We start from the raw sequence: 15,995 nt of genomic DNA on the forward strand, positions 1-15,995 counted from the left end.
AAAATGTTTGCCAACCTTTTTGCTCTATATAGTCAAACTCAAGACTCGATTTAACAGTCAATAATTCTAACCTAGTAAACAAGTAACTCTGTAAACCAAGATGGAAAAACATTTAGATTATTTAAAAAAAAAAAAAATTAACAATATTCCCGATGATAGATCACTTACATCATCTATTAATATACTTAATGTGGTTGACATTTTAACATGTTGAAACACACTAACTTATGTGAAATGACCTTAAATGTAGCCTCACAGAGAAAATTACAGGCTAACAAGAAAAATGTATCAGTTAAAAAAAAATCTCCTTAAGAAAGACAATCATAAAGACTACATATATATATTTTTTTCTTGGTGCCAGGCTGGAGTGCAATGGTGTGAACTTCCTGGGCTCAAAAGATCCTCCCACTTCAGCCTCTGGAGTAGTTGGGACCACAGGTGCATGCCACCACACCCGGAATTTCTAAATTTTTTGTAGAGACGAGGTCTGACTATGTTGCCCAGGCTGATCTCAAACCCCTGGGCTCAGCAATCCTCCCGCCTCAGTCTCCCCAAGTGCTGGGATTACAGGCGTGAGCTACCACATCTAACCTAAAATTTCTTTAAAAAATGAAGCTAAGCCAAAATTTGCATCATTCAATTACACAATCACACCTAGAAGAAGACCCAGTAAGATAATTGAGATAACAGAAGGTGATTTAGAAAACCCTGCAAAGTATAGTTTAACTTTATCTGAACGCCTAAAAAAACAAAAACAAACATCTCCCTCAACAAAATATTCAAATCCAAATACTATAAAAAAAGCATCTTAGCCAAAGGTACCACTCAACTCCAAACTGTAATTCAAGATATCCAAATAGAACTGTAAAAATCAGGTGCCATTTGAAGTTACACTAAACTGCTTATTTGAGAATGGTTTATCACATAAAAATAGTCACTACTTTATATACTGTGAATCAAACTTATTACTTACACTTTTAATAACTCTTCATGAGGGGGAAAAGAAGATGCCTATCAAAAGAGTTAAATGTTATTTCAACACGAAACTTTTCAGGAGACTTAAAAACACTGGAGCTTTTCTCAGATATAAACTAAGAAAACAACAAAAGGAAAAATAGCATATATTTCATATAAAAGTCACCCTGACTTTAATCAAGTAATTTTAATAAAAACATGTACAAATCTGTAAAATGTATTGAATGCTAAATCCAATCTTTACTGTCACAACATACTTAAACTCTTCATTTAGTAAGTATTTATCAATTTCCCACTATGTGTATGGAAGCATACCTTAAATTTTCAAACTGCACAACTCATATTTGACTACATAAAAATGTTAAGCTTCCAAGTTAAAAAAAAAAAATACCAGAAATGAAATCAAAGGAAATACTAAGTTATGTTTCCTCACGTTTAACAAAAAGTTAATTATACATCAACATGCAAAGGTACACAGCCCTTCATATATGGTATTTATTCCTTAGTGATAATAATCTCTCAAGCTTCTTGTTTGCAAGGACTCCATTTGTTTCTCAAAATACTATCAAGTCTATCCATATACATTCATAAATTTATTTAAAGGCTATTTTGGGTAGCATCTTTTATAAAAACACATTTTTGTTCTTACCAAGCAGAATTGTAACTTGAAAACCTCTTTTAAATAGTAGTACACTATTGCTTATGATACATTTGTTAGTTTCTCTCCAGTTACCAATGTTTCATTTGGGAAGAGGGGAGATACAGTGTGTACACACATCTTTAAGCCAACCATTACAGTATTTAAACTGACTTGCTAAGAATTCTAGGATCAGAAAACACACAGAGATACAAAACAGAGCTGGAGTACAGGCAATAATAATATTTGTGTATACATTATAAATTATAGATTTGTTTTACTTTGGATATGATATAGCAGGTTGCTTTTTTACATAAATTTTGATAAACATAAATAAAATACTTTATTCTCAATAAAAATGCAGAAATGGCAAAAATACTTATACGTCACTGGTTATATAATTTTTTTGCCACCTAAGTAAAAGGCAAGACATCTAATAGTACCTACCTGTTGGTAGTTTTGTTGTTTAAGCTGCTCAATTTGGGACTTAAACAATTTGTTTTCATCTTGTACATCCTAATTAAATAAAAATTAAACATCAGTATCTAAACATTTTTTTCCACATAAACTTAGATCATACAAACTAGAAACAGATCATACAAGCTAGAAAAATTCCAAAAGAGCAATAATTTTAAAGTGTGTAATAAGCTCTATATTAAAACATATAGAGTATTTATATTAGTACTAGCAGCAGAGTTTGCATGTCTCATTGGAACAAAATAGAATCCAGAAATATACCCAAATAGCTCTAAGAATTTAGTATGAAGTGACATTTCAAATCAACCTCAACTCCAGTAACATTTTGGGCTTGATATTTTTCTTTGCTGTGGGGGTTTATCCTATGCACTGCCGGACATTTAGAAGCATCCATGGCACCCATCCACTAGATGCCCCAGCCCCCCTGCCCTAGCTGTGACACCCAAAAATGTCTTCAGATATTGACAAATGTCCCCTGGGTAACAGAATCACTATTGTTATGATGGATTATTTAACAATGTGGCTAGTCTTCTCTTTTTAATGGTTACAATGTTATTGTTACAGCTTACTGATATAAGTTACATGAAATAAGCTAAACAAACAAAAAGAATTATAAACATATTAGAAGAAAATATATATATATATATATATATTTTTTTTTTTTTTTTTAAGATGGAGTCTCACTGTGTCACCCAGGCTGGAGTGCAGTGTTGCAATCATAGCTCACTGCAGCCTCTGTATCCCGGGTTCAAGTGATTATCCTGTCTCAGCTTCCCGAGTAGCTGGGACTACAGGCACCTGCCACCATGCCTGGCTAATTTTTATATTATTTTAGTAGAGTCGGGGTTTCATCATGTTGGCCATGTTTGGTCTCAAACCTCTGACCTCAAGAGATCCACCTGCCACGGCCTCCCAAAGTGCTGGGTGGGATTACTAGTGTGAACTACCACACCCAGATGAGTATATTTTTATGATCGTAGCGAGACATCTTTCTTCCCAAGACTTAAAACTCCGGAAATTACTTATATTTGAGTACATAAAAGTTTCAAATTTCCCAAAAAGGTTTTTCCCCTTCACAAATCAAGTCAGAAGAAAAAATGGGGAAAATAAATCACCTCGTATAATAACAAAAGGTTATTTAATTTCCTTTATTACATAAAAAAGACTTACAAATCAGTAAAAGAGTCAACCCAGTGGAAAAAAGGTGGGAAAAATTAAAGGACAATTCATATAAAAATGGCTTGAACATATGAAAAATGCTTAACTTCTCTCACAATCAAATGCAAATTAAAAATAATCTTACCATCTTTCAAGTATAATATCAAATATTTTTACCCTTGTCAATGTTGGAAAGGAAGAAGGGGAAATGGCCCTTAGTTGGTGAGAGTGTCAATTAGTAAAAACACTTTTGGAGGTCTATTTAGCACTGTCTAACAAAATTTAAATTGAACCTACATGAGAGGGAGAAGGAATGTGACAGACTCAAACCTTGAAGCATGTAATGTGAGCAAGATTAATCCAAGACAATGTAGGCATCTACAAATTTGCTACCACTTCAAATCAATGTTCTGTAAGTAATTTGAATACTAACTGCATGAAGGTGAGAAGATACTGATTTTCTATTTAACTATCTCTTTCAACAAACAAAAAACCAACATAAGCCTTGATCCAGAATTTCACTTCTAGGATACAGATACACTATTCAAAACGTGTACAAGGATATTCACTACTGCATTGTTTATGCAGAAAAAAAACAGCCCTAAATAATCTAGGTATCCATCAACTGGGATTGGTTATATAAATGATATATGCTGGGTATGGTGGCTCACACCTATAATCCCAGCACTTTGGGAGGCCGAGGCGGGCAGATCACCTGAGGTCAGGAGTTTGAGACCAGCCTGGCCAACATGTTGAAACCCCATCTCTACCAAAAAATACAAAAAGTAGCTGGGCATAGTGGTGCACACCTGTAGTCCCAGCTACTCTGGAGGCTGAGGCAGGAGAACTGCTTGAATCCAGGAGGCAGAGATTGCAGTGAACCGAGATCATGCCACTGTACTCCAGCCTGAGCAACACAGCGAGACTCTGTCTCAAAAATAAAAATAGAAGATGATGATATAATCATCCAGTATCATAAAACTATTAAAAGTTAGGGCAGAAATGTGCTTTATATGGAAAGATCTTGAAAACACTGTTAATTGTGAAGGAAGCAAAATACACAAGTTAGTATAGTTCAACAGAGTATTTTATAAACAAGTATACATACACACACACATTTTATGCATGGGTACTTACTCAAAAAATATGCCAATAATGAGACCTAGTATCTGGGTGGGAGGGAGATTCATTCTGTACTCTATTTTTTGGCAGCAGTTAAAAATTACTTTAAAGCATGCAAAGACAATAATTTACAAAATAATTAATTTTAAGTCACCATATTCACCTGTAACAGCTTTGTTTTGCTAGAAAGATCACTCTCCCTCTCTTTTAGCATGGCTTCTACCCTCTTCAATTCATTTTCCTTTTCTTTCAACCTAGAATTTTTTACAAAGATCTACATTTACTAAAGTACATAAAAAAGGAAAACCAGACTCCAATATCACCCCTAATAAAAAAGATGGCAGAAACAATACAAACCGGCTTTTTTTCCCCCATATTATATCAACTTAGAAGTTTGTTTTAAAAGATATTTCTAGGATCATTTACTCAGTCATACTTAACATTTCTTAAGCAAATGTGGCTTTATCTAGGAAGAAACTCTAAAACAAAAACTAAGAACAAAACTATATTTTATCTCATCATTGCAAATATTACCACTTAAAAAGCAAGGAATTTTGCCCTAAGAATCTTAGCCATAATTTGTTGACCCTGGAAATTATGAAATATGTATATAACCTTTGTACTGAAGAGATGCTATGGATAATTTAATCTGTTTTTCCCTTACACAATGCAGATGTAAATCTTTATCTAGCCCAAGTGAATGTCAATTGCCCTGGTCATCCTAAGCAATAGACCTATAGCATAACACCACCATCAAAATGATCTGTTTAACGGTTTCCTCGGGATAGGAAATCTTATCCATTTCAGTATTCCCCAATGCCAGAAAGAGTCTTAAGTATTCGTTGAGCTGAACACTTATTTTTACCACACCTTGATCTAGAATTTCAAGATGCTTATAAATCTATATGAAAAAAATGACAAAACAGCATTCATGAAGAGTGAGCTATATAAAAAGGAAAAAACTTAAATATTTATTGCTAAGTAAAAGAAGCCAATCCAAGGCTGAGCATGGTGGCTCACGCCTGTAATCCCAGCATTTTGGGAGGCCAAGGTGGGAGGATGACTCAAGTCCAGGATATCAAGACCAGCCTGGGCAACACAGGGACACCCTGTGTCTAAAAAATTAGCCAGGCATGGTGGCATGTGCCTGTAGTCCCAGCTACTCAAAAGGCTGAGGTGAGAGGATCACTTGAGCCCAGGATGTCCTGGCTGCAGTGAGCCATGATCACACCTCTGCATTCCATGTACTCCAGCCTGGGCCACAGAGAAAGACTCTGTCCCAAAAAAAGAGAAAAGAGCCAATCCAGAAAAGCCATATACTGTATGATTTCAACTATGATATTCTGGAAAAGGTAAAACTCTGAAGACAGTAAGGTCATTGGTTGGGGGGGTGCTGCAGAGGTATGGAGGAAGGGAGGGAGGGATGCACAGGTAAAACACAGGAGATTTTTAAGGCAGTAAAACTGTTTTGTATGATACTGTAATGATGGATACATGTCATTATACGTTGGTTAAAACCCACAGAGAGTGATCCTAATGGAAACTATGAACTTCAGTTAATAACAATGATAACAATATACTGCTACTGGCTCATCAGTTGTAACAAATGTACCATGCTAATCCAAGATGTTAACAGTAGGGAGAATTGGGAACAGTATATGGAAACTGTATTTCTCTCATTTTTTCCTATAAATATAAAAACTGCTCCACCACAAAAAATAAAATCTATTAATTTAAAAAAGAAAATGGCAAAAAAAAAAAATGTAAGGCAGAAATATACCTAAAATTACCTACTTTAATGGTCTACATATCCCTATAAATAGGCCAGAAATGCTGCCCTAAGCTTTCCAAGCAAATAAGAGATAAGCACCTTGACAGTTACACAACAGCCAAAAGACAATCATTGTACAAATTAGCAATCTTCCAAAAACAGAGTAATCTTCCTTGTTTTTAAAAAGATAATAACCTAATACATATACTCAATATCTTGACAGTTTAAAAGGGAACACTTCTTTAAAACAAGTATCAATAAAGAGTAATGGTATCACCAAGAAAAATTTGTTAAGAGCAATTTTAAAGGGGGCCAAAAAGATCAGGTCCAGATACCCTTCCTCACCACTGTAACCTGCTGTAGCTTAAGACAACAGACTCTCTAGAATAAAACATTTTTTAAGATTAATATCTACAAAAACTGATGCCTCTTATGCTGACTAGATTCAGTACTTTTCCTATTCAGCACAGGATGACAAGTTCCATTTTCCCTATAAATAAATTAAAATTATAGAAAGGTTTAAAATTCATTATCAAGATTATGGCTAAAATTATCTTCTGGATAATTCAGAGATGTTACTAACACTTTCAAATACTAATTTTCATTTGAAATAAGTTTAATCTCTATAATAATTGCATACTTCGTTTTAAAAAATAACTTAAAACCAGTCTATATTTGCAGAAAGAATAACTGAAAAAACGGGTTTGATGGATTTGGAAAGGATAAAGAATCCAGGTATCTGAAAGCATTTAAATAACCTTTATTTTACCCAACAGAGACTCAGCCTATTTGCCTCTGGATTATAATTTCCACTTAACCATAAAGTTAATCATGTACAGGAAACCCATCATTATATTCGAACACACTCTGGAAAATAATGAGATGTTTGCTTCTCTTCAAAATGCTGTCTTAGAGCATACTTACACAATCTCAAGTTCTTCAAACTGTGACGCAGAAGAGACCTGAGAAACAGAATCATATTTTTAATGCTAACATTGGAGAAAAAAAAAGTGCTACGACATATATATAGAATCACCCACCAGTAAAAACAAAAACATAATTACGTGCAGTAAATTTAAGATTGGGCCATTTATAAAGGACAGAACGAGTTTTACTAAACAATTTTTAATACTTATTTCTTAAAAGATTAAAGACTAATACTTTAAACAGACAGTTAAGAATGAGATAAGAGTCTATTTGAAAAGGCAGAGATAAGGAAATGCTTGTAGGCTCAGGTTGACAGATTAAGCAGTTAAGTATGATTTGCCAGAAATAAAAGTTAACTTATTTAAACAACAACAGAACCATGGTACAACATAATTTTTCTGGCAAAGAAACTCAGAACATATTAACATCTTGACTTTCTAATACCTTAAACAAAGATTTCTCATTCCTTATGTAACATGCTGGTAATTTGTTTATACTATACCTCTTTCAAGTTATGTTGTGCTACTTCCTGAACATGTGCTTTTAAAGATTCATTTTCTTCTTGAAGATCCTTAAAAAGAATAGGTGTAAATTAAATTGATAGTCAAGTATAAAAAGGCTATTTTTTATTGTTTTTAACTTCTCACCTGTAACCACTTCCCTGTATTGGCTAAGTCTTTTTCTTTCTCTTCTAAAACAGCCTTCATGGTATTCATCTGTTCCTCTTTTCCTTTTAATCTGATAATAAATCAGAACTCTAAATGAAAATGTTACATGACCATAAAAAGCAAAAATCTTAAGACACTGAAAAAAGTATATTTTGGGTAGTATTCACAGTCCAGCTGATTAAAATAAACAAACTTATCAAGTATAAAGGCATACAAGGCTGGGCATGGTGGCTCAAGCCTGTAATCCCAATACTATAGAAGGCCGAGGCATGCGGACCATGAGGTCAGGAGATCAAGACCATCCTGGCTAACACGGTGAAACCCTGTCTCTACCAAAAATACAAAAAAATTAGCCAGGCGTGGAGATGCATGCCTGTAGTACTAGCTACTCAGGAGGCTGAGGCAAGACAATCACTTGAACCCGGGAAGTGAAGCTTGCAGTGAGCCAAGATCGCACCACTGCACTCCAGCCTGGGCAACAGAGCAAGACTCCATCTCAAAAAAAAAAAAAAAAGCATATAAGATTTTGGAGACAATCAAATCAGGAAGTACAGGATGATTAAGGAAAACCATTCTATCACTGAATATCCAGATATGAGTAAGTTATTTTAGTTCTACCTCTACCCTGTATCACCTTGTTTAAGTCTATACAAACAAATTTGGAAAACTTACTACGACTGTTCTGGATGTGAAAGATACCAATTTCACATGGCTACTAAAACAGGCAAAGAGCAACATCTCAATTTGGAGTTATATTCAGATTATAAATCATGAAAAGACTTCTTACCTCCTTCCCACAAAATAACTTACACGTTAAAGCCAAATAAGAAACTTAGGGCCCTTAGGAATTTTGAGATAATTAGTATTTTTGTATTTTCTAAAACACCACTTGAAATCAAGAAGCTATAATTTTCATTATACTTCTATTTAACTCATGAAAAAGAAATAGTAAAAGGAAATGAGATAAATGGTACTTACAAGTTCTGAAGCTCCTGAACTTGGGAAGTGATAGATAACTGAAATACAAAGGACAGAAAAATCTATTAATAATCCTTTCGATTTAACTTATTAAGCTTTATAAGTCTCTCTAATGTGTACATTTCAAATTACAAAGAAACTAGCTAAATTTTTCATGACAAAATGAGAGGTGTTTTGAGTTTACCTCCTCTTGACTCCAATAACACAAAAATTAATAAACTAAAAATAAGGGGGAGGGACAAGGAAAATAGTTATGAATAATAAGTCTAATTAACGTGATGCTTTTTTTCTTGAGGCTAGTCAAGTGAAGCAGTGGGATGGAGAAGGAATAAAGAAATCTCTAACTGGTTGGGATCAATCAGTTGTAAATACCACTGCACTCAGATCAGCCATACTTCTACAGTTGTGAAAAAGTAGAATATTAACTCTCCACACACCTCCCTACCATTATCAGAGCTCTTCTCCATCCCAGTTTTCAAGGCCAATTACTCAACAGTACTCTATGATGTCCTTTTTTAATTTTTTCTTAATCATACACAGTCTGATAATACCTTTTATCCTCCACTCTCTTCTCACAGGCCCTTCAGATTCTTGGCTTAGATGTCAGTTCCTTGGGAGGAGACTTTCCTGAACTCTCAATCTATACTAGAAAAGTAGGATCTTTTCATCCTACCTGTTTCGCTCAACACATTATCTCCAATCACTAGCTAGTGATCCACCAATCATGAGTACAGTGCTTTGACGAGAACTGCTTTGACAATAAATATTGCCGAATGAATCTATGAGATGAATGAATCATCTCTTCAATGAAATCTCACCATTTTTTCAAGGAAGCCTTATCAGATTAAAATCAGCAAAACTCATCAATTTCCAGTAATCACATCTACGTCTGAAATCCCAATGAAACTTGTACTTTGTTCTAAGGCAGAGGTCGAGCAATGTATATTCAAATAACATTTTGGTCCATGCAGTTTTCTTTTAAAAGGGGTGGGGAGGATTTAAAAAATTGCCTAAGTGTTTCATGTTTCATTTTTAATTGGCAAACTAAAATGAAACATTAACACAAAAAATGTTCTAGAAAATAACCATTAACAGTTAAAATTTTTAAGATATGTAGATTAAAATATCAAGAACACTTTCTTAAATCAGGCAAAAAATAAAATTAAAGGCACATAACCCAATATACTTACAGCATACTACTAAAAGTTTTTTCTGAGTAACAAGAAAAAAAATCAAATAGCTCATAAATAACACATAACTAATAAATCTGTCATGCTATGGCTCTGGGATTTTTACCTGTTGAGCCTTTTCAAGCTGGACATTTCCTATTTCTTCTTTTAGAGCCTTTATTTCCTGTTTCAAATCCTTGACAATGACAAAACAGACAAGATTGGACAATGGAAACACAGAAATTGACATAAAATGCAAAGCACAGACAAACACATGAAATTAAATGATATTAACTAAAGTTGATAAACAAAAACATAAAACACAGTTCTCTGTCTCCCAATACCTGAACAGTTTTCTCCTTGTTAGCAACTTTGAGCAGTTCTGCCTCCAGAAGCTCTTCTACAGACTTGATCTTTCCATCTTTCTCGTGGATCCTTCAATAAAGAAATGCAGTATAATTTGATTAGAAATCACCAGACCCATCAAGATATAAAAATAGCAGCAAATAATGAAATGGCTCTCCAAATCAACCCTCTCCCAATTTAAATAAAATAGCAACACGTCTTTGTAGAAGAGCCAGGGCTAATATAAAGCTCCTCCTAACAGACAGCTGAAGCCTATGCACACAAGAAGTCAGTTAAGTGCTTCAAAAGTACATCAAAAATATAAGATTTATACCCTGAGGAACACGGGTAAATCAAGTTCCATTCAACTATACTGACTCCCATCCTCTGGAAATAGGTTTTGTTTTGTTTTGTGTTAATTATTATTATAATACTGAATTTGGGAAAGCACAGCTAAGTTCTCTTATTCCATTAAGAAACATTCTAGAGTGAAAGTTAAACATACATCAGCTGTCCCAATTGCACAATAAAACTAGATTTCTGAGCACACACACACAAAAAATGGACCAAAGAAGAAAAACCAGTTTATAATAATGTTATCACTTACACTTTCTTAAGTTCTTCAACTAAAGATGCAAAAGAAACCTGGAAATAGGAAAGTATCCTACTTAGTAACTTATTCAAAATAGAAATGGGTCAGAAATAGAAATGCACATTATCCTTAGATTTTCCACTACAATCAAAATCCAAACAGGAAAAGCCCAGGCATTCTTTCGAGACGTTTTTAATGTCATAATAATGACAATAAATAGCATTTTGAAAATAGGCAGCTTTAAGGCCACTTATAAATATGTCAAAAGAAAAAAAATCATTAGATAAATGTTAACATTATTTAATCAATAATTCCAACCATAGAGAAAATACAACTAAGAAACTGTCTAATTTCAGGCAGCCTCTTTTACTAGAGTCTTACTTTATATTTGTATACTCAGAACCTTTTTATCACTCTAGTAAAAGGCAATGGCACCCTATCTGGAGTATTCATCACAGTACCTGGCATACAATCAGTATTATATAAATTGCAGTCTCTATTACTGATTATCATTCATAAATTAAAACTATAATTGACAAATTCCAACCTGGAGGAAGAGAAACAAACAACAGGTTTGTTTTTATGCAACAGTTTGCCCCCTGTTTAAAAGAGAATGGGCTGGGCACAGTGCCTCATGCCTATAATCCCAACACTTTAGGAACCTAAAGTGGGAGGACCGCTTGAGGCCAGGAATTTGTGACCAGTCTGGACAACATGTCCAGACCCCATCTCTACAAAAAATAAAATAAAAGTTAGCTGAGCATCGTGGCATGAGCCTATAGTCCTAGCTACTTAGAAGACTGAGCGAGGAGCTACCACATGAGCCCAGGAGTTCGAAGTTATGGTGAGTTATGATTGTACCACTGCACTCCAGCCTGGGCAAAAGAGCAAGACCCCGTTTAATTTAAAAAAACAAGCAAAAAAACAAACAAACAAACAAAAAACACAGAGACAAAGAACAGTTGTAAAAATGTACTACATTACCTGATCATTTTGCTTGGCTTTTAAGTCTTGAACTTCTTTTGTCAGAGATGAATTTTCTGTTCTTATTGCCTTTTTCAAAGACACATAAGCAAAACATGCTTTTATTTTCTGAAAAAATATAGCTAGCTTCAAAATACATTAGCTTCTCATTTCTTTAGCTGCTTCTTTTCCACTCTGGAAGGCCCAAAACTCTCACTTTTTTCCATGTCTATAATTCTGTAACTTCAATAGCTACCCAAATGAATTTTTAATTCAATTACACCCACATATATTTCTACTTATATCTGAACAACCTCAAAAATATAGTATACCACTTGTTAGTTAAGTTACTCCTCTCCCTAAATTCAAATACATCTTTTAACTTACTTCTTCCAGCAACCTTTTCCCAATCAAGTTAGTTAAAGCTAATGACAACCATAAAATAGGATGGCAATCTCTTCTCTGGCCTCCAATACCATTTCATGAATTAAGTCTGCTAGTTATCATTTGGTTATAATTTGGACAAGGGTGCAAGTGGGAAAACTGACAAACTATAACAATAGTATCTACCTCATTAAGGCAGTCAATGTTACAATTATGCATTACTAACTTCTAAAAAAATCTTTAATAAAAAAGCATTATATAAATTTATAAAATGTGAGAGGTACTATTAAGTTTAAGATCTATGGGGAAAACCTTACACAAATTACAGTGAAATCCTTTTATGTCACTGAATAAATGCAAGGAAAAAAAACTACAAAATGCTTTACATTCAGCTCCTCTTCTTTAGTTGCCACCTGAATAAGTCCAGTTTCAAGTAATTCTTCTACAGTCTTTAACTTCTCATCTTTTTCTTGAATGCTGAAATTATAAGTTTATAACACATGTATTAACTATTTTTCAAGGTTAATGATATTATTTCTTCTCTTGTTTTGAGACGGAGTTTCGCTCTTGCTGCCCAGGCTGGAGTACAATGGCGCGATTTCAGCTCACTGCAATCTCTGCCTCCCAGGTTCAAGGGATTCTCCTGCCTCAGCCCCCCAAGTAGCTGGGATTACAGGCATGCGCCACCACGCCTGGCTAATTTTGTATATTTGGTAAAGACGGGGTTTGCCATGTTGGCCAGGTTGGTTTTGAACCCCTGACTTCAGGTGATCCACCCGCCTCAGCCTCCCAAAGTGCTGGGATTACAGGTGTAAGCCACTGTGCCCAGCCAGTTAATGGTATTATTTCTAATCATTTTAAGTGGATCAACCTTTGTCCATCATTTCTTATAAACTTAATTCTAGAAAGGTTCCTAGGGATGGTTGATCATGGTCTCAGGATATGTCCTCTTTACAAGTAAAATGTACCCAAGTAATTCATGCTTACATGCTAGCCTCAACAAGTAAAATTACTGCCACACATGAAACCCACAAACGGTAATGTAATCCCAAATCAACAGTAAACCACATTTTCTTCCATTACAAAGTTTAAAGAGAATTTTAAAAATATGATTAATGTAGTTAATTTGGTAGAAGTAACTCATCAAAATACAAAAAGAAAACTAAACTCTTACCATTTTTCCATTTGTTCCACAACATCTTTATTAGGCTAAAATAAAAATCACCAAAAAGTTTAACTTTACCAAATTTGCATAAAGAAAAACCAGATAAGAAATATAATTTTGTGAAAACTGTTTAGGGTTATTAAATAGATACAAAATTTAGGACAATAACTTGATAATTATTGAAGACTTGATAATTAAAGAATTCAGAAAACAAAACAAAGAGATACATTTACACAAGAGACACAGAAAAAGCAGTAGTATAAAATGGGCTGGCAAAATGAATTAGTATCTTATGAAGAAAATCTTAATCACTAGAAAAGGTAACCTTAAGACAACTTGCCTCACTTCCTTTACATTAATTCAATTCTTCAAATACAAAGAATCCAGACTCTAAGATCTTGCAAATCCAAAAAAAAGAGAAAGAAAAGAGAGAAAAGAAAGAAAAAAGAAAAACAAAGAAAGAAAAAGAAAGAAAAGGAAAAGGAAAAGGAAAAGAATGGAAAAGAAAGAAAAGAAAAAGAGAAAGGCAGGCAAACAGGGGCTCTTTTAATTGATTTGATTTTTTTTTCTATACTAAGGTGTAACATTTACACAGACAAGTGCACAAATCCTGTTTACAGCTCAGTGAATTTTGTTAGATAGATACTATGTAACTACTAACCAGATCAAGATATAAAATGTTTTAAAACTGATTGTAAACTGCAAAAGCAACAGGAATACATTCTTCATAAAGCATTAGAACATGACATGTAAGGTGAATCCCCTTTGAAACTTCTCCTGGCATTCCCCGGTACACACAGAAGTCCCCAATGTTAAAATTTATCTTATATCCAAAGTGGGATTTCTCCCTCAGTATTCCCGTATCTTCAGATAGCCAAGCAGCCTGACCAATAAGATTTACCGTCTTTCTCCTAGAACATTCTCTTCTGTGCGCCCCTTTCCCAATCTTGCTAGTTTCTTTTTTCCCAATCTTTTTTTTTTGTTTTTCCCAATCTTATTACAATCATTTTTCACAAATAGTATTAATTTTTCCATTGCCCTATCCAAGGTCTAAAATTCCACTCTGTACATACTTATGAAATTAAACCCTTCTCTTTAATGCCTAAGTTTAGGCCCTCAGCTTACTCATCTCAAATATCATAATACCCTAATTCTTCTCCCTGCTTCTAGTTCGTAAGAATTGTTTTGTAGAAGGCACAGGAAAAAAGTTCCCAATGGGAAAAAATAATCCAAACATCAGAAGGGAAATAGTTGTTGTCAAAAGTACATTAAATCAGGTTCATACTATGAAAAACAAATCATACATTAAGCCTTTAAATCATTCATGAAGATGGTTTTTGTCCATATTTATTTTCAATGAATGCCATCTCAGAAAAAGATATACCACTATTAAGTCTAAGTTACCTGCACCTTAACCATTTACTGTACTGTACCTTTAGTCAGTCCTACCTACCAGAGTCTTCTTTCTAAAATGTTAGGCTAAATGCTCATTTATCCTTCCAACACCCTTTAGTGGCTTACCCACATGCTACATCAGGTTCATGGTCCTCACACAGCATACAAAAGCCCTTCATAATTAGGTCTTAGCAAATCTTTCCCTACTCCTTACATCCTTCCTGTATTTTGTACTTCTGCAATATAGCAACACTCTGAATATGCCAATCTGGCCACACTGTCATGTCTTTGAACGTTGTATTCCCTCAGCCTGGATTGCCTCTTAGCTCTTTGGCAAATTCATGCTCATTTTTCAAAATCAGGTTTAGTTGTTCCCTGTGTTACCTCCCCACCTCCTTCAAATATTAATAGAATGCATTATCTCTTCCTCTAAACCTGTATATGCAGTTCCAAAATTCCATTCACCATAATTTTCTGTTTAACACATCTATCTCCATATTAGGAAGGCAGGAATCAAGTCTCATTCATCTCTGTAGGCTCAGCATGTAGATAAGTACCTAGTATATACTCAACTAGTAAATAAGTATTTGATGAACTGAATTTTAATGAAGTTACAGTTTAGAAATTCTTGGTCTTCAGCTCATCAAATACTCTACTGCATAAAACTGACCCAGCTTAGTTTGCATCTCCTCCAACATTTTTACCTCACTTCATACTTTATTGGTTTAATCCCATCCTACTGTTTCCACCCTAGATGATTTCCAAAACTATACCATATACAATAAATTCTTCTGCAATACAATTTAACAAGGCAGCAGAGCAAAAAGAAGAAACTTCCTATAATTTTTACTTAATAATCTTGACCACTGAATCTTAAAAATCTACTGGAGTAAGAATAAATAAGTCATGCTGCTCCTTCACTAAAACTCAGGATGTGCTCTCGCTCATTAAAAAAAAAAAAAGTCTTATTCTGAGTTAATGAAATATTAGTAAGTGATTTATTTGCATTATCTGACCATCTGCAAGCCTAAATCCAAATGCAGCCTTCTCTCCTTTAGGGTATCAACAGGTTACCTTACTTGGTACCTGCTGTCTTTCTGCTTCCCACACCTGAAGAAACAACAACTTGGCACCATTATTGGTTTCTGCTTTCATAAGCTCAATCTTTTCCTCCAGAATAAAAATCCATGGAGTAAAAGGACTGAAATTTTTACATAACCAAACTGTTCAATCTCTCAACTGTCACTTGGAATTCTGACTGAGGGATAG

The 15,995-nt window shown here is 34.3% G+C and overlaps 1 protein-coding gene across 12 annotated transcripts in view; it reads right to left on the bottom strand.

The window, feature by feature from the left end:
• Window positions 1–15,995, bottom strand: part of KTN1 (kinectin 1) — a 103,683-nt gene that overhangs the window by 23,805 nt on the left and 63,883 nt on the right. For 10 of the 12 annotated variants that reach the window (XM_023231241.1, XM_023231175.1, XM_023231218.1 and 7 more), the window contains 13 exons: window positions 13,341–13,375; window positions 12,553–12,643; window positions 11,804–11,872; window positions 10,835–10,872; window positions 10,227–10,317; window positions 10,010–10,078; window positions 8,714–8,751; window positions 7,715–7,805; window positions 7,570–7,638; window positions 7,065–7,102; window positions 4,533–4,623; window positions 2,060–2,128; window positions 974–1,011 (listed from right to left, as the gene is read on the bottom strand). In XM_023231241.1, the coding sequence (XP_023087009.1) occupies window positions 974–1,011; window positions 2,060–2,128; window positions 4,533–4,623; window positions 7,065–7,102; window positions 7,570–7,638; window positions 7,715–7,805; window positions 8,714–8,751; window positions 10,010–10,078; window positions 10,227–10,317; window positions 10,835–10,872; window positions 11,804–11,872; window positions 12,553–12,643; window positions 13,341–13,375 (827 nt within the window). The remainder of the gene's footprint in view (window positions 1–973; window positions 1,012–2,059; window positions 2,129–4,532; window positions 4,624–7,064; window positions 7,103–7,569; window positions 7,639–7,714; window positions 7,806–8,713; window positions 8,752–10,009; window positions 10,079–10,226; window positions 10,318–10,834; window positions 10,873–11,803; window positions 11,873–12,552; window positions 12,644–13,340; window positions 13,376–15,995) is intronic. The other 2 variants (XM_023231225.1, XM_023231187.1) reach the window with 1 other exon arrangement.

Source organism: Piliocolobus tephrosceles, chromosome 6, assembly GCF_002776525.5.
Source record: "Piliocolobus tephrosceles isolate RC106 chromosome 6, ASM277652v3, whole genome shotgun sequence".
In the NCBI taxonomy this organism is placed as follows: Eukaryota; Metazoa; Chordata; class Mammalia; order Primates; family Cercopithecidae; genus Piliocolobus; species Piliocolobus tephrosceles.